The sequence below is a fragment of the Chiroxiphia lanceolata genome, chromosome 1 (genome assembly GCF_009829145.1).
Source record: "Chiroxiphia lanceolata isolate bChiLan1 chromosome 1, bChiLan1.pri, whole genome shotgun sequence".
NCBI classification, from domain to species: domain Eukaryota; kingdom Metazoa; phylum Chordata; class Aves; order Passeriformes; family Pipridae; genus Chiroxiphia; species Chiroxiphia lanceolata.
The window spans coordinates 22,030,880-22,054,394 of NC_045637.1; the positions used below are offsets into that span (position 1 = coordinate 22,030,880).

Here is a 23,515-nt window from a genome sequence, read left to right on the forward strand (position 1 = left end):
AGATACTGTCTTTCAAAATGAGTTGTCTGGAAATAATAAACCCCTTGCTGAAGAATTGAATTAAAAGGCAACCCACCCCACCCCCCAAAAAAAAACCCTTCAGTGTAATTCCTCACCTGTGCACTGTACTTTAGAGTACTTATAACTCTAGTGAGCCAGTTTGAATGGGTGCTGAGAATCTGGAGGTGTCTTGCATACATGGTTTTTTGGATTTTTTTTCCCCCAGGCACCGTTGGAGCAGAAAGGGGAGGGCTATCTAGAAAAGGTGCTATGATTTTAGCAGAGGGAAAAGTTATAATATGTAAGATATACTATAAACATATCAGTTTATAATGTTTCTGTAACTGTGTAATTAGCGTGGTGACTGAGCAGGCTATTTCCACCTAGGCATCGTCTGGGAAAGGTACACATTTCCTCTGATCCTTCCAAACTGAACAGACTGTTGTGGTGCCCTTATTGAGAGAATAAAGGTGTGAACATGTTCTCTGTCACAGCAGTGAGGAGGGCATGTAAGTAACTGCAAGAGAAAGTGAGCTGATAGCCCTGGGCAAGCAGATACCCAACATGGTGGATAAAGGCAGGCACACCCTTAACCACAGCAGTAACTTACTTGCTACTGCAAGAAGACTAAATTGCCTAAACCATGACACTCCAGACCAGGCTTTAAGGATCTTTGATTCCTCTTACTGCCCTCGTTATGAAAGCCAGGATCATGTGTGAGAACAGGGACAGGGAAGTCAAATAACTTCAACCCCCTCCACCCCCCATTTACTTATACTCACGGAGTATAAGTGCTGAAATGATGTGGGGGCAGAGGAACTGTACTTTTACCTGAAATTTTGTCTTGCTGATTTTTGTGGTGTTATGGGGGTAGCATACACAGAAGCATCAAAATTACAGAGTCAATTAGGTTGGAAAAGACCTCTGAGATCGAGTCCAACCTGTCACCAAACATATAGTTTATGTCAAATAAACTATAGCACAAAGTGCCACGTCCAGTCTTTCCTTAAACATCTTCAGGGACAGTAACTCCATCACGTCCCTGGGCAGCTCATTCCAATGTCTAATCACCGATTCTGTTAAGAAATTCCCCCTAATGTCCAACCTATACCTCCCCTGGCACAGCGTGAGGTCATGTCCTCTGATGCTGTTGCTTGTTATCTGGGAGAAGAGGCCGATGCTCACCTACGACCTCCTTTCAGGGAGTTGTAGATAACAATAAGGTCACTCCTGAGCCTCCTCCTCTCCAGGCTGAACACCCTCAGCTCCCTAAGCCGCTCCTCAGAAGACTAGTGCTCCAGACCCTTCACCAGCTCCTTGCCCTTCTCTGGATCCACTCCGGCACCTCAGTGTCCTTCCCGCAGTGAGGGGCCCAGAACTGGACACGGGACTCGAGGTGCGGCCTCGCCGGTGCCGAGTACATGAGGATGATCACTGTCCTGGTGCTGCCGGCCGCACTGTTTCTGATTCCCTGCCTCCCAGCGGGCCCGCACCGCTGCCCTGGCTCGGCCGAGCTGCGCTGTGAGGGACGGACGGTGCGGGCCACCCCCCGGCAGCGGCGGCCTCCACCCAGGAGGGGGCGCCCGTTCCGTCCCCGCGCCCCCCGGCCCGTCCGCCCGCCCGTTCCGGCCCCGAGCGCCCAGAGAGCCCGGGCAGGTACGGCGGGAGCGGGGCCGGGACGGGCCGGGAGGGCAGGGCCGGGGGGCTGGGAGAGCAGGGCTGGGCGCTTTCGCCCAACCCAGAGGTGTGCCAGGCCCGGGTAGGGACTCGGGGACGGGCCCTGGGCAGTGCCCGGCCCGGGAGCCGTGGAGGTGGAGCGCGGTGATGCGGTTTGGTGGGAAGAGGTTTGGTGGGAGAACAGCGGGAGCAGTGCCAGCCTTCAGAACGGGAAGGGAGGGGAACGGGCACGGGAACGCGTCCGCCCTCCTGACAGGACGTTGGTAAGTGTGCGGCTTTGGAACGCGCTTTCTAGGTGAAAACAACGAAGGTAAGTGAAACTAAAATACGTATTTCAACCTGTCCTCAAAACTGCCTTTGATAAAGCAATTACTGTTTTTAAGGGAAATAGAGTAGTTCCCGGTTTTTTTCTAGACGACACTAAGGCCGCTGCACATTGTTACTGTGCTGAAAAGGTAGGGCTAACACCTGAGTTGTAAAGAGGATGGGGAAGTAACTGGAGACAAACTACGGTCAGTAATGTTGAATGGAAAATCCATCAAATCTGAGTATCAAAGAGTATAAAATTAGTTCTTTGAAGATCTGTCTTGAGACCAATCTTATTAAATATTTCATAGAGATCTTGAGGTAGCAATTAAAACTTTACTGTCTTCATTTGGCAATGATGAAGAATTGGGAAGCACTGGCAATATAGAAGAGAGTTATGGGACTACACAGAAAGAATGGGGTGATCCTGGCAACTAGAATATGAAATAAGTACTGTAGCAATTTAAAGAACGAGGGTTTACAGTTGTAACCTTGTAAGGAAACAATATACAGAAGAAATTCTTACCGGTTGAAAGCAACACAAAACCAAAGTATGTGTTAGGTAGTTACAAGATATACAATGTGCAAAAAGTAGATGTTGACTACAGTGATCCAGTAAAAAAAGTAATTATTGCCCGTGAACAGAACTCTAGAATACTTTGTATAATGTTAATCATTCTCAGGTAAAAAAGTAAAGTGGAACAGGTGCAGGAAGATGTGTCTTGGACAGGTAGGGAAATTAAGAGTCTGTTGGAAGAAGCATTTGGCTTTTTTAATTTTGTCGAATAAAGGCCTTTTTTGCTCTTTATCAAACCCATCAAGGTAAACACTGAGAAGGGAATAAATTGAGCTAAAGAATTATGTTGATACATGAGTAATTTAACACAGATTTTAAGATAATTAATATATGAAAATTTCTAACTATCAGAGAGCACTGATGTTCAAGAGCAGCCTTCCAAAAGGTCAAGGAAGAGCAAAAGCCCAACACTTTTTAGATAGAATGTGACTGATATATTCAAATAATGATTTTGTTTGCTGCAGCAGAGTTCTAAGCTTAATGTTACCTGTAGACTATAGATCAGTTTTCCTTTTTTGTTCATTTGTGAAATAGATTATTAGCAAGAACTTGTTAAATATGTTTTTTAGAAGAAAAATATTTTTAGTAGTGTTTCCAGTCTAAATAGTGGGGTTGGTGACAGTCAGAAAATTATGCTGCCTAATTGCTCTCTTTTTGAGTTGAAGAGAAGATGTGAAGAGTAAGCTGAGTTGAGGGGTGAAGTGTAGTATGTATATCTGTCTTCTTACCAGAGCAATGTGAGTTTGCCTCTGCAAGAGGGCACTATAAAAATCTGTTCTGATCTGTAATCAGTGACAGATTTCCTCTCAGCAGATTTATATCCTTTAGTTAGAAATGTCTCATCTGGAAGAGCGAGGGATTTGAAGCAGTGCTTTAAGTTGACTGTATTATCTCACCTCATATTCTCGTGTACTTAATGTCAGAACACGTGTGGCCTTGAAGTCCTCATCTGCAGCCCAGGACCCGAGATACCTGCTCATCCAAGAAGTGAACTACTAGTGACTTTTCTAGGGATTTGGGTGTGCTGGATATGGGTATTTTGGGGGTGCTGCTCTTGTCTTTTGAGCAGTCTTTCAGTTGATTGCCTCCCACATGATCTCAGCTGTGGATGTTCTGGTCAATTAATAAGCAGATAAAATATTTTAGAAGGCATTGGTTTATACATGTTATGTGAAATACATGGTTCCCGATGCATTCAGCTTTCTGCAGAGACCATCCACAGAATGCTGTTGGAGTAGACGACAGGCATGTCTTGGGTGCATGGGCTTGTTCCACTAAAGTTCAATTGTCAGTATTTATTGTGATTCTGTCTTCATCTAAGTCAAGAGCACAAATACTGAAGTGGTCAGTTTTGTTGAGGTTTGCTTTGCTATTTAAAGTGATACTTAATAAATATGTGGAAAGAAGTTTTACCTTGCTCAGCACCTCACTGAAGCCGTATCTGTTACAGAACTTAGTTTCTGGCTTTGAGTCATGTGTCAACACCACTTTTCCAAGTGGCATGTGTTTCTTTTACTCCTCAGTAAAATTTCAATTGGCTGAGTGGAACAGAGCTGCTTAAACACCAGTTTTGTCACTCAGCAGATTTCTCACATCCAAGTAGTGCAGCTACATCAGCTGAATTTTATGACATAAAGTCAAAGACATAAATCCTGCAACATTTGTTGATGGGGTTATATTCTTCATCGTGCTCAAGACCTCCTATTGGTGTCTGACCAGCAATAATGGATGGTAGCAGAAAAAGGGCAGCAGCACATTTCAGGGAAGGCCTCTGGTGTATGGTTTTCCCATGGATTGTATAGAATGCTTGTCTGTCTTCATCTCAACTTTTTTTGTTCAGAGAAGTGTTTACCTGTCTGTGCTGTGTGTTAGTGTGTTAGGGACTGGTTCTGCCTGAGTTTGAGTACATTTTCAGAGGATTGCTGCACAGGATTGTAGATACAGCTGATGTGGATTTTCAGGAAGCATCAGAAAAAAGTACCCTACCAAAGGCTTTTGAGGAGACTTGATGCTTATAGCACCTAGGAGATTTCTTAGTTGCAGAAATAGTTGGGTTGAAAAGTTAAAAAGAAGACAAAAAGAAATTTCAAAAAAAGGGAAGGGGGCAGACAGGTGGCACAATGAGCTTCAGTGTGCACAAAGTAGGATGGTATCTTGGGTAGAATAATCTAAAGTGTGCTCATATGGTGCTGAACTCAGAACTGACAGCCACCACTCAAGAGAAAGCACTTGGAGTCACCACTGAGTGTTCCCTGGAAACCTAAGCTCAGTGTGCCATGGCAGCCAAAGAGCCAGGAAAATAGTGACTGTCCTCAGAGAGGTAGTGAGAAGAAGACAGATGACACCATTTTGCTGTCATCTGGCACCATTTTGCTGCTCCAGCTTGGTGCACCGACATCTGGGATAGTGTGCATGGTTCTGGTCTCTGCATCAGAAGAAGGATACAGCGAGTTAGAGAAAGGCAACTGAAAGGGACAAGGAGATCAGCTTCCTTAAGAGGAGAGACTGTAAAGTCAGTATTGTTCACAGAGGAGATGTCTGGGGCATGACCAAGACACATGAAATGAAGGCAATGGATAAAGTGAAAATTATTCATCCAGTCTTACGGCCCTGGAATTGGAGTTGCTTGCTGGGGCAGGTGGGAGGGTGGTTTCAGATGGATATAGGGAAAGATGACATGGGTAGCTGTGGAGGTGGAATGTGGGCAGGCTCGAGAAGGGATTAGAAGGTGGACAATGAGACTGTTGAGGGGCCATGGTGGCTGCTGGGGTGTGTTTGGGGAATGAACTGCAGGAAGCAGACAGGCTTATGTGCTCTCCCAAAGGATCTCTGATGGCCACTGTTGAAAGCAAAGTGCTGGGCAAGAGGGATCAATCTGATCCAGGGCAGCAGTTTTAGTGAACTTATGATCAATCTTTTTCGTGGAATAATTTTAGTTCTGTGGAGTTCAGTTCTGGATTCTGAACTATTAGAATTTCCATCAACAGCCTAGAAAAGGCAGTGAGCAACAAGGTGATAGTATTTGCCAGTGACATGGTTCAGCTATGAAAAGCTGCAGAAGGACCCTGTAAGACTGAGTAGCTGGGTAATATAACTTGATGGCACATGACTTCAGTGTAGGTAGAGTGATTCAGATAGCATAAAAAGAATCCTAATTTCCTATATGAAATACTGAGCTCTCAATAATGAGCAGTATTTTGTAGTTATGATGAACGGTTCCATGAAAATGTAACAGCAGCACTAAGCAGCAGTGAAAAAGGTAAACCAGATAGTGAATACTATTGAGAAACAAGTAAAGAACAAACCAAGGAATCTTATCATGCCACTGGGTTACTCTATGGTTCACCTCAAACACTCTGGTCGAGTCATCCCTGGTCTGACTCGCAGCTCAGACAACATGTAGTAGAAATGAGTGATATTCAGAGAATCAAAGCAAGAATGGTCATAGACCATTCCAAATGAGGAATGACCAAGGAAGCTGGGATTTGAAAATTCATCCTAGAAAGGGATGTCTGAGGAGGATAAGATGAAGGCCTGTGGAATCATGAGTGGCATGAAAAGAATGGGTAGGGGTCCACTGTCCCTTTTTTCTGCAGGAGATCTGGTGGTCCACAGGTGACGCTAACAAGGCTCTGATTCAGAAAGATCAAAAGCTGTTGTTTTTCACAGGTAACTGAGTTGGAGAACTTACCAGAGTGTGTTGTGGATATTAGAAGTATTTATGTTGATGAGGAGAAAGGGCAGATTCAGAGGTGGAGGGGAAGTCAAATACATAGAAACCCTACCCATTTTGAATAGAAAAAGCAGTATTATATATGCTTGCTCTATTCTATGTGTTTTCCTGGCCTTTGCTTTTGGCCACTATTTGAAAAATTGTGTTAGGCTCAAATGGACCTTTGCTGTGATCTGCTGTGGCTACTTTTATTTTAGCTTCCTATTCACAGGAGTAATAATTGACTTGGACTTTTCTTTTACACAATTTCACAATTTCTCTTCATCCTTTCTCAAACAGAACTTGTAAAACCTTTTTAAAGAAACATGAGTATTTCCATTTATTGACTAGATATCAGGTTTCTGTAACAGTCCAACAAAGCTAACACGATCCCAAATATGGGGGTAAAAACTGGAATACCTTTATTGAAAACACGAACCACTATTTAAGGGTCTCAGGGGCTTAACATGCTAATAAGGAGGCAAGGTTATGCCACATAGGGGATTCCACAGTCTATTAGCATTTCCAGAAGCAGGGGTGACATACAGGAAAAAAGGGATTTACATTTCTCAGATCCAGTATTTACATTTGGGGGAAAAAGGATTTGATATTTCCACTAAGCAAGATGATACTGGGGAAGGGTGGTCAGCTTTTCCCAAAATATGGATTTACACAGGGAGGGAGAAAACAATGGGATATCTGATAGCATTGTACAAAGTCTCTCTACATCCTGCTGGGGGAGGCAGGTCAATGGATCTTGTCTGGTCTTTCAGATGGTGGGTTTTTCCCCAGCCCCTGTGGTCCAAGGTTTCCTGTTTAATCCTAGCAGTTTCTTTTCTGTTGGTATCCGAATTTTGGACTGCAATAGGTTTCATGTTGAATATTGAGTCTTTTATAGATAAGTTAGTGGCTTTTGCTAAGTTATCTGAAGGTGGAAGTTTTCCCTGTACAAGTGATGTCTTTTGTTTCCAGGCTCAGTAGGATCCATTGATGCAATTGGTAAACATCAGTTGAGCTACTTTGCTCTCAGGTTCTTTTCCATCATCTTCCATTACATTTTTGATCAATTCCAGCCTCTCTGCAGATCAGGAGCTTGAGGGTGGCCTCCCTGATTCTCCTCAGACTTGCCTGTTGTCCTGGAAACCCATAGGCTGCTGGCCCCTTTGGTCCCTTAAGGTACTGTGTTGGGCAGACACTATTACTACAGGTTTGCCTACCTGGAGAAATTTGTGAGCCTAAGCATGGTGAAATATGAAACATATGCAAAAATACCATCAATATGTGTACATTAATTAGAAATACAACCTTAAAAATATTACCATTTCATCTTGCTATGTCACATAACGTGATCCAGTATGATATGGTTAAATTTTTAAAGTCATACTGTGTTGATAAAGATTTAGAAAGATTATTTGAAACAGCAAATATATCAGCTAACTATTTGTCTTTGACTAACTGGTTTAATGACTTACTGTGTGAACATGAAAATTCTGAGCAGAAATATCTGTAGCAGCAGTCATAGGTAAGAGCTGCGTATCTGACAGCATTAATTGTCTTGTCATTGGTATTATTTGTTGATATAAAACAATGCATTTTAATAAACAAAAATAAATAATAAAAAAGTAAATAATTTGTTTAATGAACAATGTATTGTTTTAAAGGTAAAGTCAACATACAGCTATCTATAAATTTAGGAGACATCTGCTTTTTAAAGTGACCTGCTTCCGTTCACTAGCCACTAAGCTGGATTTGATGTTGTACACCAAGGCTGTGTCATCAAGGTTATATATAACCAAGAGCATATAAGCAATTGTACACATTGTAAGAAAAATATTAAGACAGTACAAACTGTATAGTAATAAGTCATTTGGTGACAGGTTCTTAATTTACTTTATTGTTCTTATTAAGTTCTGACTTCTGATGATTCCAGCTGGACACAGAAAGTTTTTCCCATGTTAATAGGCTTGTCAGCTCAGACTTACTATTTCTCTAGGTAAGGACTGGGCCTTTTGTGTGTGTGGGGGGGGGACAGGTGTTTTGGATTTAGTTTTGGATGTTTTTTAAGAACAGGCATAAATGCATAGTTTTTAAAATTAAATACCTTTGTCTTCAGAACTCAAATACGAAAGTCCTCATTTCACTAATACAGAACTGGAGCTTGAATGAGATTGGGAATAGCACTTTGGACTGCAGAATGCTTTTTAGTCAAATTTTATAAAATCTTTTTTTCATGCTTTTCATCATTTCCTTCTCAGGAAAATAGAAAACACCACAAATGTAGAAAAGGTGCTCTGTGTGCCTCCAGGCTTATGCACCACACCAGTACCTAAAGGGAGCCTGTGAGAAGGCTGGAGAGGGGCATTTTACAAGGGCATGAGATAAGGAGCAATGGCTTTAAACTGAAAGAGAGCAGGTTTAGATGGACATAAGGATTAAATTCTTTCCTGTGAGGGTGGTGAAAAACTGGAACAAGTAGCCCAGAGAATCAGTGGATGCCCCATCCCTGGCAGTGTTCAAGGCAAGGCCAGGTTAGGTGAGGCTTTGAGCAACCTGGTCTGGTGGAAGGTGTCCCTGCCAGTGGCAGGGGTGTTGGACCAGGTGACCTTTAAGGTCCCTTGCAACTCAAACCATTCTATGATTCAGTGATTCACTCCAGTGGGACAGAAATGTGTCGGTCCACGTGGTGGCAGTGTCCATCCAGATAGGAGGGCTGTACCTCCCTCGGCAGCCTGTGAGCACCGCCAGGAGCGATCCTTTGTTGCTCAGTTACTGTTGTCTTCTTTTCCAGAGGACTGCTTCGACTCTGCAGCAAATTTAAACACAAACACTTAATTAGGAGTGGAACAAATTCTCTCTAGTCTGTTAAAACCCAAACAAATAAACCAATAACAAAACAATATTCAAAGACCTTTAATATTTGCTTGATCAATGTATACCCCACATGTTCCCAGCAGACACAGACAAGGAATTTAATGAAGGTTTGTGAAAATGTTGATAATTATGACCAATGTGATTCAATAACTTTCTATAAAAACAGATGTATTCAAGCTGAGCACAATGATCAGAGAAGTACTGCAGTTATTTACTGATTTACCTGAGCCAGTTGTGGAGAATTTAAGTTACAGATGATTTGAAGAAATCTGTAAATTACCTTTCTTCCTAAATAGTTCTTGTTCAGAAGATGAAAAATGAGGAATGTTAAAAAATACTGAGCTATATATTTGATAGAAGTTAAGTGCACTGGAAGATGTATTGCAACTGAATTACCAGTTAAGTATAGGATAAGCAGGCATAAAATATTTGAAATCTGCTTGTTGATAAAAGTGTTTTAAAAGATATTTTTTTTCCTATTGTTCCCGTATTTTGTGTACATAAATACACAAAGCTTGCACTGTTTTATCTGGGAAAGCATTCTGCAACTCTGGATTGGCATTTGAAATCTTGTATATTTTTTATCTTGTACTGTTGACATACTGTACAATGATGAGCAAAGATCCCTGTTTCCCAATGCTATTGTTTGCTGATCCATAAAGAGCAGCAACAGTTGTTGAAACCTTTTCATAAAGCACTTTGTAGACCATATGTGTAAAGCCCTTTGTATATGCAGTGCACCAAAGTTTCTACTTACAGGATGGCCCTGGCAATCAAGAGAATATACCTGTATGTCTCATGTCTGTATAAGGGAATGGGAATGATTCAAAAGACAAATGACATAAAAAATGTTCTTCTATTACCACATACCCGTGTGTCTGACCAGAGACATGAGAGGGGATGTGGGCGTTACAAGCCTGCTGTGATCCTTAAATCCAGGAACTGTTGGAAAAAAACCCTGAAGTTAGAAAGGGAAAATGCCGCAAAACATAGATGTATGTAAAGCAGACATCATGCTGTATTGAATCTGAGCTCCTGCTTTTAGCAGCAGATCCATATTAGTGGAGTCATAAAATTTTGTTCCAATTGGACTGAATAGATAAAGGTTTCTAATAGAAGATACAGAAATCTCAGTGGAACTTGATTTAGGTAATGGGGTTCTTTCTTAAACAGAAATGAGCTAATCACATAATTTTTTACTAAATATAACATTTATTCAGTTAAATGACTTCTCAGTGATTTACACGTAAATACATTTGTGCAGTATTGGAATGTTTTTCATTCATTGAAATACTGAAGAGAAAGAGCTCTGCAGGCCACTGAGGTGCTCTCCAAGTTCATTGCAGAAAGAGGAAGCTGTCTGCCACCAGGGAGATGACAAATGCAAATGTTGCAAGTAACACATTGGGTTCTTTTGGTGCCATGGGGTGGGAGATGGTACTTTTTATTGGTTTTAGTTTAGTTTCCATTTTTGGTGGTGGCATCTTCTCTAGTGGTAGTCTTACTGATGCTTAGGTTCTACATGTTAAAGTGTATATTAATATTGAAAAGTCTCAAGGATTGAGCAATCTGGTATTGTCCTGTTGTCCTGACGTGTTGTTTTGAAATAGGGACAATTACTTCAGTTTCTCTGAATGTTCTGGGAAATACTGTAGTTTTGCAGAACTGGTATATGCTACGTAGCAGTGACTGGGTGATTAATCACAACTTGGCAGGTTTATTAATGTTTTTGTAGTGGAGCGATGGGTTCCATTAGTGATTCTGTCTCACAGTCAAGCTGTTCTCTCCTGTTTCTGGAGCTGTTTGGTAGCTGTTGAACTTAATGAGAAGGCAGAGACAGCAGCATGTATTTACTGTAAAATAAAACTGTCCATGGTTAGTACAAATTTCAGCCTAGTTTAAGAAGTGACAGAATTAGCATTTAGCAGGCGTGAACGTGTCCTACAACAGATCACTGTGTGACACTGAATTACCATTGTACACAGTGTAGTGAGAGACAATTGACTCCTAGTAAATAAAAGTCAATTATTCTTACAGAATCACTTAATATAAGCATTCCTTTTGAAAACAAACCAGTTTGGTTAACTTTTCTTATCCTGTACTAGCCCAAAATGTGTCATTGAAGAAGTGGCTTACAGCATAATTTCTAAAATTATTCCTTAAAAAGTACACTGTGTTGAGGCCATATAAATGTTATATAAATCTAGGGAAAATGTATTCTCATAGTATGCCTTTCTGATGGGAATCTTTCTAGGTTGGGAGAATGTCTTTGAATTTACTTTTTTTTTTTTTTTCACAAAATAATTTTCTATCAAAGTATCAAGTTATTAACAACAAAACTTTTTTTCGAAACAAAATTATTATTTAACAGATACATTTTCAGATAGTAGTTCATTTTTAGAAGCAGTAATTTATTTCAGTCTTTGGAAACTAGATTTATTTAACTCTTAGTAGTACTAGTTTTTAGAGATGTTCAGAATGCTCATTTTGCAATATTTTGTGTCTTGTTACTAATAGAAGTAATTTGTGCCTGTAAAATCAGTGCTTAATGGTAGGTGTACCAGCTTTGAGACAGGTTCAGAGTTGTTAACTGATTCACTTTCAAAAGCGATTTAAAGAGAATGGCTAATGCCATTGTGTTTCTAAATTGTTTTTCTCAATCTGCAGCATTAGATACTTATTGAAGCAGTAAGCTTTTTGATACATAATGTGGTCAGAAATGTAGCCACCTCTTGTATATTCAAAAATATCTAATGAAGTTGACTATCGCAATTTTTTTAAGAGTTTTATTAGACAGGAAATTTTACTAAGTTGGGTTAAATTTGAGGCAAGAACATGTCATTTGGGGGCTGACATTTTAAAGATGCTGTGTAGTTCAGCTCTGTATGCAGCTTATATCTGGCATAGGTTAGGTAGCTGTATGTGAAACAGAATTGTGTTTGTAGAAAAAAATCTTTTTAATCACAAAGCTAAATCAGACCAGATGATCCAGATTGTCTTATTTTCCCCTCTACCTTTTTTTTTTCTGGTGAATGCATACTTAGTCCACAATCTTCAAGTGTTGAGAAGAAAGATTTGGATTTGCTGGGGTTTTTTGTCTTTCTTACTGTGAAATACTAAGGTTTTACTTTAGTCTTCTACACATCAGTGATTGGTTCTAGAAGATTCTAGTGATAATAAATTCTAAATCAGAATTACTTCCAGTTACACATTCTGGGCTTCCTTTTCTGAGAAGATAAGGAGGTGACTTTTTTCCCTGGTATTGTTAGCTAATGTTTTGTCACAGTTGGGGAATTCTGTAAGGCTTTACCGGACATACACGTCTGCTATGAAAATATAAACATTAGCTTACATATAACAGAGCATGCCATGCTATTTCTCAAATAGCCTGAGTCTCTTCCAGTATAATATTCTCATGTTGATTTATGTTAGGCCTTGTTTTATTAAACAGGTTTAAACACTCAAATATTATTTTACAAGCAAATCACAATCTTTTTGTCAAGTACAAGTAGGGGTTTGTGCTGCTGATATGCTGTTACTATGGCTGATAATTGGAGGTTTTAAAATGATTTATGATCTTGCTTTAGGGAAGATTTAGTGCAGAGGTCACAATCATGTCGTACAGAAAGTGGTCCCACTATTTTTCTCAGCAAAGATTGGAGTAGCAGAGTGGAAGAAGGATTCTCATATTTATGATTTGGGTGGGAAATGGACAAGAAAATTGAAATTGCTGTCAGCTGGGAATCCTAGCTTTGCAACATCCAGGGGGGTGTAACATATTCATTGAAATGCAAGTAATTGCATTGTCCTTTCTTGTTGTATTGAGTCATAAGGAAGCTGTTAATGCCCTAAATGACACCAGTCTTGCACAAAGTTTTACTGTGTATCAGTGAACTGGCCTTTTGCTGTTGGAAATGGCTATGGAAAAGGGTTCTTGAGCCAATGATTTACCATCATGTGCTTAAAAACATACTTGCAGTGTAGGGGAATGTACTCTGCTTAAAATCATTCCTTATACAGATACCAGGACATAGAATTTATTCCTATCTCTTTCTCTTCAGCGTCCAAGAAAGAAAAAAAAGGTTGTGCATTCCTGCACTGGGAAACAGTGTTGATACATGTAGCAGAATTTGTCCAGATAGGAAATACAACCCAGTGAAATTTAAGTATGATTTATTAACCTCAACAGCCCCAAGTGCTACAGCTCTTAATCAGACCAGTGCATAAACATTTTGAAATTACTTATGTAGGTACTTTGATCTTGAATTTGATCTAAAACATGGGGGAAGAGCTATAAAATATAGACATTATGAACTCTCAAAAAAGGAGACGTTTTAAATTGAGTTCTTTGGCTACTGGCCATGTTTCCATTCTCCTGGCTGAATGGATGCACTAGTGTAGAAGGATACCTTATATAGATGAGAAAATTTAAATCTGGCTATAGCAGTTTTAATAAGAGGTTCAAATATTAATTAGAACCCTGTTACACCATGAGCCCAAAATAGAAACCCTGGGCAAGTGAAAAATACTGTTTCAAATGAGGTTTCGTTTTACTTTCTGTTCAAAGCTTATCTAGTAAAATCACTTTTCCCTCCTGTCACTTGAATTGTGTCATGTCTGTATTGAGATTTCTTGTAAGGAATTGTACTGGTTTATATTATTTTTTCTTTTCAACCTCTTCTCTGAGGCAGTGTAAAGAGAGGGCTGTTGTCCAGTCTCCTAGATGTTATCATTGCTTCTTAGCATTGCCTCATACACATTTTACCATTCTCTTGCTCAGTCATTCTCTTTTTTCCTTACTGTTTTCAAGTAATCTTTTCTGTGTCTGATAAGCACATAGTGTCATCATATCCTCATTATTTGACTCCATGAATATTCTTCTGCAAAACTTAAATCATAGTTCATGAAATATTCTATATCAAGTAATCTATGGTGAAGCATTTATTTTCCTCTTTTAGGTCCTGATACAGAAAAGGACTTAATCCTTTGTTTAATATTAAGCCCGAGAAACTTCAATTGTGCTTCTCCATATTGAGATTTTAGTCAAATCCACAGCAGCTCTGTACTTAATTTTACCATTGTCTTCCTTGTACCCACTTCCAGTTTTCACTTTCAGGTGGGCAGTTTCACCTAATGCATTCAGTTTTTTATGGTGTGTATTGCTATTCTTGTTTGTTCAGTAGTTGGTATGTCTGTGGCACTGTAAAAATAATGTTCTGCAAAGAGTATGGAAAAATGTATTTCTTGCAGAATGAAGGAATCAGTGTTTACATTAATCTAGCATTTTTAGCAACTGACTGTACTTTGTGTATTGAAGTTCAAATTCAGATGGTAAAAATCCCACTGGAGTAGTTTTGCTTATAAGCTGGTAAAAATTGCAGTTAGCATCACTGTACACATGAACTGAATTGTTTATAGTTTCCCCATTTGTGACAGGTTCTTCCTTTCTGTCCTGATCTGCAGTGTTTTGCACTTTAATATCAATACCACTACATGTGATTCCTCAGTAGGTGAATGCTAATCACCTGTCTTGCATTTGTGACAGTGATCTTACCAGTTTTCTATAATAACAAAAGCTTTGCTGCTGTTGCCAGAGGTGTGAGTAAGACTAAATGGGGCTTTTTCCTTACTTCTAGAAGGGAATGCAGCACACAAAGTTAGTGTGTATGACAGGAAGATTTCAGAGTTGGCTTGTAAGCTAGTTTGCATTCTTGTTTTGGAACCTGAGCATTCTGCATATTTGCACTGTGTTTATTTGCCTGGTTTCACCATTGTTTCTTCCTGCTTACACTTGCAGGTTGGTCACCTCCTCTGGAGAGATTTGGAACAATGTCCTACGTTTTTGTAAATGACTCCTCCCAGACAAATGTGCCACTGCTGCAGGCTTGTATTGATGGAGACTTTAACTATTCCAAACGACTGCTAGAGAGTGGTTTTGACCCAAATATTCGTGACAGCCGAGGCCGAACTGGCCTTCACCTTGCTGCAGCCAGAGGAAATGTAGACATCTGTCAGCTCTTGCACAAATTTGGTGCTGACCTACTAGCCACTGATTACCAAGGTAACACAGCTCTTCACCTGTGTGGGCATGTCGATACCATCCAGTTCCTAGTTTCTAATGGACTTAAAATTGATATTTGGTAAGTAATTTTTTACAGCACATATATTTATAGTATATTAGTCTTCTGTCACCACAGCCTTGCATATAAATCTGCTGTTGCTGAAATGCTGTATTTGGTGCAATTCCACTTTTTAAAGATACCACTTAATAAAAACACAAACTAAGAAGACAGGAAAACAATGAGGGCACTTTTGCTAGTCTGTGCAACAGGCAAAGCAAATAAAAATAGCAGCTACTGGTGTGGACTGTTATATCTAATCTTGCCTCATTGATGGATTGCTGCCTTAGTTTGGCCAGACAGCCAGGTGTGGGTGGTTGGCACCAACAGAAAAAATCACATTGACCACTCTAAAAGAATTTTCTCCACTACAGTTCTATTGTTGTACTGGATAAGACAAAGAAAATACAGTGTATGTGTGTGTCAGTTCATTCCCATACTCCTCTGGTAACAATGCTTCCTTTCAGTGTTTTCACCCTCCCTCAAAGTCTATGACTCAGTCCTTCTTTCAAATATTGTATATTCTTTCCTTCTGGCTCCCAGCAGCTGTCAGATGCCAGTACTCAGATGTAAGCTCTCAAGCTGCAAAATAACTAGCTGTTTCATTCCTGTACTGAATTACTTTGTTTGTGGAACTTTCTGCATATTCACGTATGCAAAAACCAGGAGTAATGTGAAAAAACCTTTGAGTTTTTTTAATCTGTCCCTTTTCCACCTGTACCTCATTAATGTTTTCAACTCAGCAAAACTAGTTATTGGTAGACCACATTATTTATGGGTTGTGGGTTGGGCTTTTTTCCCCTCATTTCAAAAGGCTCTGGTGGAAATTCCTGGTCTAAAGGCAGCTCTGGTCCTATTCAGTATTATTTTAATAGCAGCAGAGGGACCATCTGTATTTGATTTCATTTTTGCCTGATGTCCTAATACCCTAATGGAAAAGGAACTGAGGAGCCAGATTGCACAATTCTTTCTTGAAATTAGGCTTGAACTTGAACATTGCTGTAAATCTACTGTTTATTTTTTACTATAACACCCAGAGATTCCAATTAGAGTCCAACGAATTTTGATTTTACTTAGAGGGAGAAAAGAGTTGTACAATTTCAAACCTGAATATACTGATTTTCTTCTATAGCTGATTATGCTGTAACTTGTATAAAGAGGATTTTTGTACTGTCTGATACAACAGAAAATAGTTCTAAATAGTTACTATCCTATTCTACTATACTACTGAAATAGTTCCAATAGTTACTAAATTGTAATATGTTATGCTGAGTTGACTTGTTACAAAATTTCTATATTAAAATTTTCTTTCCTTTTGTCTTTTTGTGGGGTTGTTTTAGCAACCATCAAGGTGCAACACCACTTGTTCTTGCCAAACGAAGGGGTGTGAATAAAGATGTGATTAGACTGCTGGAATCCCTAGAGGAGCAAGAGGTGAAAGGATTTAACAGAGGAGCTCATTCAAAGCTGGAAACAATGCAGACTGCTGAAAGTGAAAGGTATTTACCAAACAAAAATAATTACTAGGAGAAATGGCATTTATGGATTTTAGACTTTTGTGATTGACTTGATTGTTTAATTCCTCAAAACAGATAATATGAAGTTTGACCTGATATTATCAGACCAAATCAAAATCAAATGTTAAATTTTGGAAAAATCTATTTAAACAGATCAAATGTAAGGAAAAAAAGAACTTCTTCTACTGAGATTTTAGTTTTATGGTAGAAATTTAAAAAAAATAATTACTCATTTTCCATTACAGAGTCTCAAAAATAAATATTCACAAAGCCAAAGAGAAAATAGCATGAAATGCAAAATGCCAGTATCACAGGCTAACCTGACATACTTTTCGTAAGAGGGAATGTCTGCAAAGAAGGGGTAGCAGACTTTTCATCTATCTGAATTTGAATGAAGTATTTTATGTAGTGCCATATATGAAATTTTTTTCAGCAGTAGTCCTGGAAAAGATGGAGAATAAGAATGTCATGGTGGCTAAAGAGATAGTTAATGGAGAACTGAGGAGCTCAGGAAAATTGCTGGCCATTTCAGGGAAATTATTGGGTTAGAGGGAAGTTACTAATGAATTCTTAAAGGTCTGGTTCTGGGACTGTGTTTACCTAGAATTTTCTTAAATAAAAAAGTAAAAGCATGTTAGTGATACCAAGACGTGAGATATAGGCAACCCAAATTGGGATGACGCAGACAGAAACACTGGGTTACAAGGGAGAGGAAATTAGCAGGAATAAATTGTTATTCAGTAGCACAAAATGCACTTTACCAAAAGCTGGATGCCGTAAAATAAAAGTTGGAAAGTAGAAAACAAAGGTATAGAAGAAAAGGCTTGATGTATTAGTCAAAGGCTTGATGTATTAGTCAGTTCCAGGAGTTGATGCTTCCCTGAAAAATGCAGTGAAGTCCTACAGAGCACAAAATGAGATATTTTCACTACATGAAGAAAACTGTCAGTCCTGTTGTTTAAAGCAACACTGACTGTTTACTCTCATTCGAAAAGTTTAATTTATCCTTTCAAGAAGCATTGAGAGACATTACTTGAAGCACTCAGGGAACTGAGCATCTCCTTATGAAAGAAGGCAACTAGAGCTTGTTTTAGCCTGGCAGAGTGAAAGCTGAGAGGTGTATGTGGTTGCTGACAAGAAATACTGGTTTTGAACAAAATAACTGTTTAAGACAAAAGATGATGATAGCATAAGAGCCAAAGGATACAGATAAACCACAGATACTTTTGTGATTGAAAATTGGGAGTGTTTTTTTACAATCAGCTTCCAAGACAGTCTTCTTGTAGATTTGGATGAGGCAAGAAGCCTTGCAGGTTTCAAAGGATGATAATTCTCTTGCAGAAATCATTGACTTGCCAATAAACATGATAGAACATGGAACTGAGGTTAATAATGCAATAAATCTTTTCCATACTGTTTTAGTTTTAATTCATATTGAAAACAGGCTATCAGTGTTGTTTGGAATACTTGCTCTTACACTGTATTTATTCAAGTTTGGAGGTTTTTTTATGTTGTCGAATAATGATCACGAACTATGACTACTGGAACATTATATCACAAAAGACAGGGAGTTTTGTCACATAACTGTTGATCAGTTTATGTCAAAATGTACACAGCCTGTACTGTAAATGAAAATGAAGCTGTGCAGATGGAGTTATCTGACTAAGGAGAAACAGTGAAGCTAACAAAATTACAGAAATAATGCCAAACACTCCTAGTAAACAGATCTGAAGCTCTTTCTTATGCATCAGGTGACCATACCTATCAGAGAGACCGTTTTAAGCCCTGAAATAGAAAATTTAATTTTATTCTCAAAATTACATGGTTATAAATTATAAGAATTTGTGCATAATACCTTTCTGACTAAATTTTATTGAAAGTTGCTCATCCCACAGAAATGCATTTGTGCCGGTTTTGTTTAAACATATGGACCAACAGCTCAGCCCCATTTCCATTCCAATTTTTGATTGGATAGTGTCCCTTTAATGAACATAGCTTCCTTTCTGTTATTTGACCTTCATAAATGTTATATTGTTTGCTTTGGCAAGGAAGTCAGGAACTCTCCTTGGGGAGAGACACAGAGACATAAACAGTGCACTACCCAGCTTGTTTGGGAATGTGTTTAAAATGTCTGAAATACATTATTTTAAAAATAACAAATAGCAGATGCCTACAGCAGCCAAAGCAAGGGAGCTCGTGTGCTGTTTGCTTTGTAAATAAATAATGCCTTTGTAACAGTTGGCTTTTCAGACCTCCACAGTTTCACTCCTCCCTCTCAGTATTATTTTCACATTTTAGAGACGTTTAGACTAATATCTTCTGTCCTGCCCATTCCCCAAATGTTTTACATTATGTATGAACCTGTGAAGAAATAATGCTCTTTCTAAAAACAATCTCTGACTTTAGTTTTCTGCTCCTTGTTACATGCAGCAGTTGCTGCTGCTCTGGAAGCAGAGGCCAAGGTTCTGTTCCCGAGTCAGAAGTGTTTTCGCTGGCTTTGCCCTGCCCCCAGAGGGGAGCGGCGCTGTGCTGTCAAGAGGCAGAGCTTGCTCTGTCTGTCTCGCAGCACAGACGGTCTGTCCATCTGCACAGCCCAGCAGGACCTGTGGCTGTGCCCACAAGCGTGTCCAAATGTGAACTTCCATGTCCTGTTGGAAAAAAGAGAACATCTGTCTGGGCTGTGTGGCACAAACTCTTCTGAGGGCACATTGCTGCGTTACCTGTTCTTACACAGCTGCAATTCATCATAAGAAAAAATATCTTGAATAGCATAGATTTTAATTGGGTTGTAATATAAAATAGAAAAAATGTTTTCTATGCACCCTTTTCCTTTTATTGAGAAGCATGCGATCTTTTCACTTAAATTGCATGGCACCTTTATATAACCTCTCTGTAGTTATGTATTAACTAGTTAGTACTTAATGAGTAAGTTGTTCTGTTCTCTTCTACACCAATGGCTGTCTTTTATTAAACCCCTTGTTTTGCTTGGGAAACCATAATAAGCAAGGACGATGACTAAATCCTGCAGCTATGGGCAAGCAAAAATAGCTTTACAGGATTGTAAATATTTAAAAAACAAAAATACAAGCTGTTTAACGGGCAATTTCTGAAGTCTGCACATGATGCTGCAATACTACAGCAAGCTGTGGGAGTTTAAGCTAATTGTTCTTCAGTGGCTGTACTTCCTGAGAAAAAATACCATATGAATAGTGTGAAGTTTTCTCGTGGTGTAATCTTAGAAGAGAGATTTTTTCTGATGACGATCATTTGTCAATTCATTACTGTCACCAAGAAGAGCAGCATTTCTATAATTAGTTTTGACTTGGAAATTATTTTCCCCTGAATTTTTTTTTAATTTTTTATTATTAGTGCTATAAGATATATCTAGGAATATGGTAACAGAAAGCAGTTGGAACTAAGGAAAAAAAAATTTTTTTCTCTGCTTACGTTCTTCTATTGACATCATTGAGTAATTGATTCCACCATTTCCTTTCCGTGCTTGTCAGAGCCCAATCCTGTAAACACCCATGTGTGTAATTTCACTCAAGTGAGAAGCGGTAGGACTGTGCAGATGGTCAAAATTTTAAGTGCAATCAAGCAATGAGAAAGTTTTGCTATTCTTCATGAGGTTTTTCAGACAGCAACAGAGAAAGTTTCCTGTTATAAACTAATTGTGAAACCAGCAAAATTGGCAGAATTATGCAAGAAGCCATACATTACTGGGGACAACTTACATATTTTCTAAAGGTGATTCATTGTCAAGATGAGTACCTCGTTCCGATTTTATATTTGTTTCTCATTTAAAAGTGTAAATTCTAGTCCCTAATTTATAATCTGACAATTTAAGGGGGCCTGATGGATTGCTAGTGCAATGTTAAAACATCAAGGCAGCTGCTGAAAGCCATATGGCAGAAAACACAGCAATGCCAACTTATTCAGAATGTTTCTGAACTTCTTGTTACCCAAATTTATTGTTTTATGTGATTTTTTTTTTTTATGCTAGAGAGGAGGCCTCTGTAACTAACACATGCAGGAGAGTAGTAAAGATCACTACAGAATTCTGCATCTAAATTAATAGTGGTTAAAGTTTCCATTTTATTCATCAGAGTTTATTTTTAGTCATAATTTGTTTTGTTAACAAGAGCTGGGCCCCTTGAGGTTTTAGCTTATGCTTCATTATATTTTACTAAGCCATATTTAGTAGGAATTATGAGGACTGACTTTTGAAGGCTGCTAGGTGACAAGCCTGCAAATTCAGGGCAGTTGTTCATATACAGATATCAGTCTCTTTGCACAGGTTAATAAAACATCCATGGAGCTAAATTAAGTTTAGAGTTAAGAGTGTTTTCCTGGCCTGCTTTGTCTTGATTTAGCAGAGGCAATGCTATAAATCTGTAGGTGGGTTTAATTTTTAATTTAGAATGTTTCAGTTGCCCTTAGTAGGATTACTGTCATATTTAAAGGTGCATTCTTTTGCTCTGATGTATTTTTAACTTTAATCCTTCATAGTGCAATGGAAAGCCATTCCCTCCTTAATCCAAACCTCCAGCAAGGCGAAGGAGTTCTTTCCAGTTTCCGCACAACATGGCAAGAGTTTGTGGAAGACCTGGGCTTCTGGAGGGTGCTTCTCCTTATCATTGTCATTGCTCTTCTGTCGCTTGGAATAGCCTACTATGTTAGTGGGGTGCTTCCTTTTGTAGAGAACCAGCCTGAACTGGTGCACTGAAGCAATTGCAAAAAAGTGCACTGTGCTTTCCCCCGTTCTAATCTTATTTTGAGCTTCTTGGAATTATTCTTCTGGTGCAGACAGTGGCAGCTGTATATACTGTTTGCCTTTTGTACTTACTATTAACCCCTTTGAAATAGGGATTAATTAATTTGAAATAAAACACTAAATTCTAAAGCATTCCTAAGCTACCTCTGACTTACTTTGATTTGCAAGCAAGATGTGAAGATAACCCTCTCTGATAAAATATTGTGTTTAGAAAAGGCTTTTCATAATGAATGTTAAATTCTTGGGTATCAAAAATATATCCTAGTACAGAACAAAATTTGTTCTAATTTCCCTATAAAGAGAGGTAAATCTATTGTCAGATTTTTTTTGTATGTGCTTCAGTTGAAGCACATAGAAAGAAGATACTCTTAGGAGAAATTTTTCTTAGAAGAGAAATCCTCTTTTAAAGGTCCTCATCAAGAAATCGTAATAATATAATGACACATTCTGATATATCGATAATAATAAGCTGCAACTCCATAGTTATTTTAATGCCTCTCCATAGTTTTGTATCTGCTAGTTTATAAAAAGAATGAGAAATAGTTCAAGTTTTACTATGTCTTTAATGTACAGATCACTCCTTTATTTATTAGATCAGTGTAGTGCATCTTCCCCAGATGAATTTAATGTTGTTAATACCTGCCTGAAATAATTCTGTAGAACAAAGATGTTTGTTGTGCTTTGGAAGTCAAGTTGTTTCAGCCGTGGGCTCAAAATTTTGCGGTTTTGTTAAAATGTTACTAAGCAAACCTTTCTTTGTAAGGGTGATTAAAAAGTAATTTGGGTGTTCTGCTGTGTTTGTAATAATTCTGTAAGGTCATTGTGAAGTATGTCGTGAAGGATAACTTTTTCTTCCTCCCACAAGGACCAGGCTGAACTGTATCACTTTGTTGTTTTCATGTTTGTGGAGAGAACTTGATTGAATAGAATTCCTTTCTGGAATTGTTTTCCATTTCAGTTGTTTTCAGACAGCACTTACAGGCTTATGAATTATTTTCTGAGTATGCAGAATAAAAGTATTTAAAATATTAATATCTAAGAACACTGTATGAAATGAAATCTTGACCCATTCTGTACTTTGCTGTGAAATCCTTTGTTGTAAATAACCTAGGGATATGAATCTTCGATGACTCCTAAATTGTTGCTGAATAACATCAAACATTTCTTATACAGTTGATAAGTATTGATAGAAGTAACCTACATCTTTCTGTTCTGGTACCATCTATATTTTTCTTTCTTGTTTATTCGTTTAAGAGGGTTGTTGTCTCTGTTTTGATGTGTGACACACGTTTCACTGAGCTGGGCCCCATTCTAAATTGCATCTGAATAAATCTTAGTCTGAATTCTTAAGTTAGAGTTTAATGAAACAATACTTTTTTATTTAAAACCAAATGAGAGCATACTCCTCTTCTGAATATTTCAGTTACTGTACCATTGTTCAGCAACAGATAAATATAAAATTGTATACCTGAATTACATTTACTTGTCTAAATAACTACATTTCTGTAAATAATACTGTGTATCTTGAATAATCATGTTGTCTTTCAGTATGTATTATCTGCATAATTTGTAATTGTATTCTCAGTATGGGTGAATGCCACAAATAAATATATGTAGTAAATATGTTTTGGTGTATTATTACATTAGTGCAGCAGTAACAATGCTACCCCCTTTTACTGAGTTCCTTTTTTATGCATTGATAATGAGCATTTCAGAAGCAGGGAGGTTCCCTCCATGAGATAAGGCAACCACTCAGTTGCTATAAATGAGGTTTTAGAGCATGGTTTCTTGAGATTTGCCTGGTTTATTTTCAGTATTGTTACAGTATTGGAGTTACTGTCTGGCTGTCTCTCTTATCTGAGATTTCAGGTATTGAACATGTGATCTAGAGGCCTTTCAAAATTTAAGATTACCTGTGAGGAGGAGGTACAAAACATAACCAAGAATACCAAGCTTGAGCCT

The 23,515-nt window shown here is 38.5% G+C and overlaps 1 protein-coding gene across 6 annotated transcripts; it reads left to right on the top strand.

Moving 5' to 3' along the window:
- Positions 1 to 1,555: 1,555 nt before the first annotated feature.
- Positions 1,556 to 23,176, top strand: ANKRD46 (ankyrin repeat domain 46). 6 transcript variants are annotated; one of them, XM_032689071.1, is made up of 5 exons: positions 1,610 to 1,656; positions 7,245 to 7,448; positions 14,941 to 15,283; positions 16,603 to 16,761; positions 21,289 to 23,176. In XM_032689071.1, exons 3-5 carry the CDS (start codon positions 14,973 to 14,975, stop codon positions 21,503 to 21,505), a joined length of 687 nt encoding a protein of 228 aa, XP_032544962.1. In that variant the 5' UTR covers positions 1,610 to 1,656; positions 7,245 to 7,448; positions 14,941 to 14,972; the 3' UTR covers positions 21,506 to 23,176. The 6 variants fall into 6 exon arrangements, with proteins under 6 accessions (XP_032544974.1, XP_032544962.1, XP_032544969.1 ...); XM_032689078.1 differs by lacking the exon at positions 1,610 to 1,656 and adding an exon at positions 1,751 to 1,987; XM_032689083.1 differs by lacking the exon at positions 7,245 to 7,448 and having other exon boundaries at positions 1,556 to 1,656.
- Positions 23,177 to 23,515: the final 339 nt, after the last annotated feature.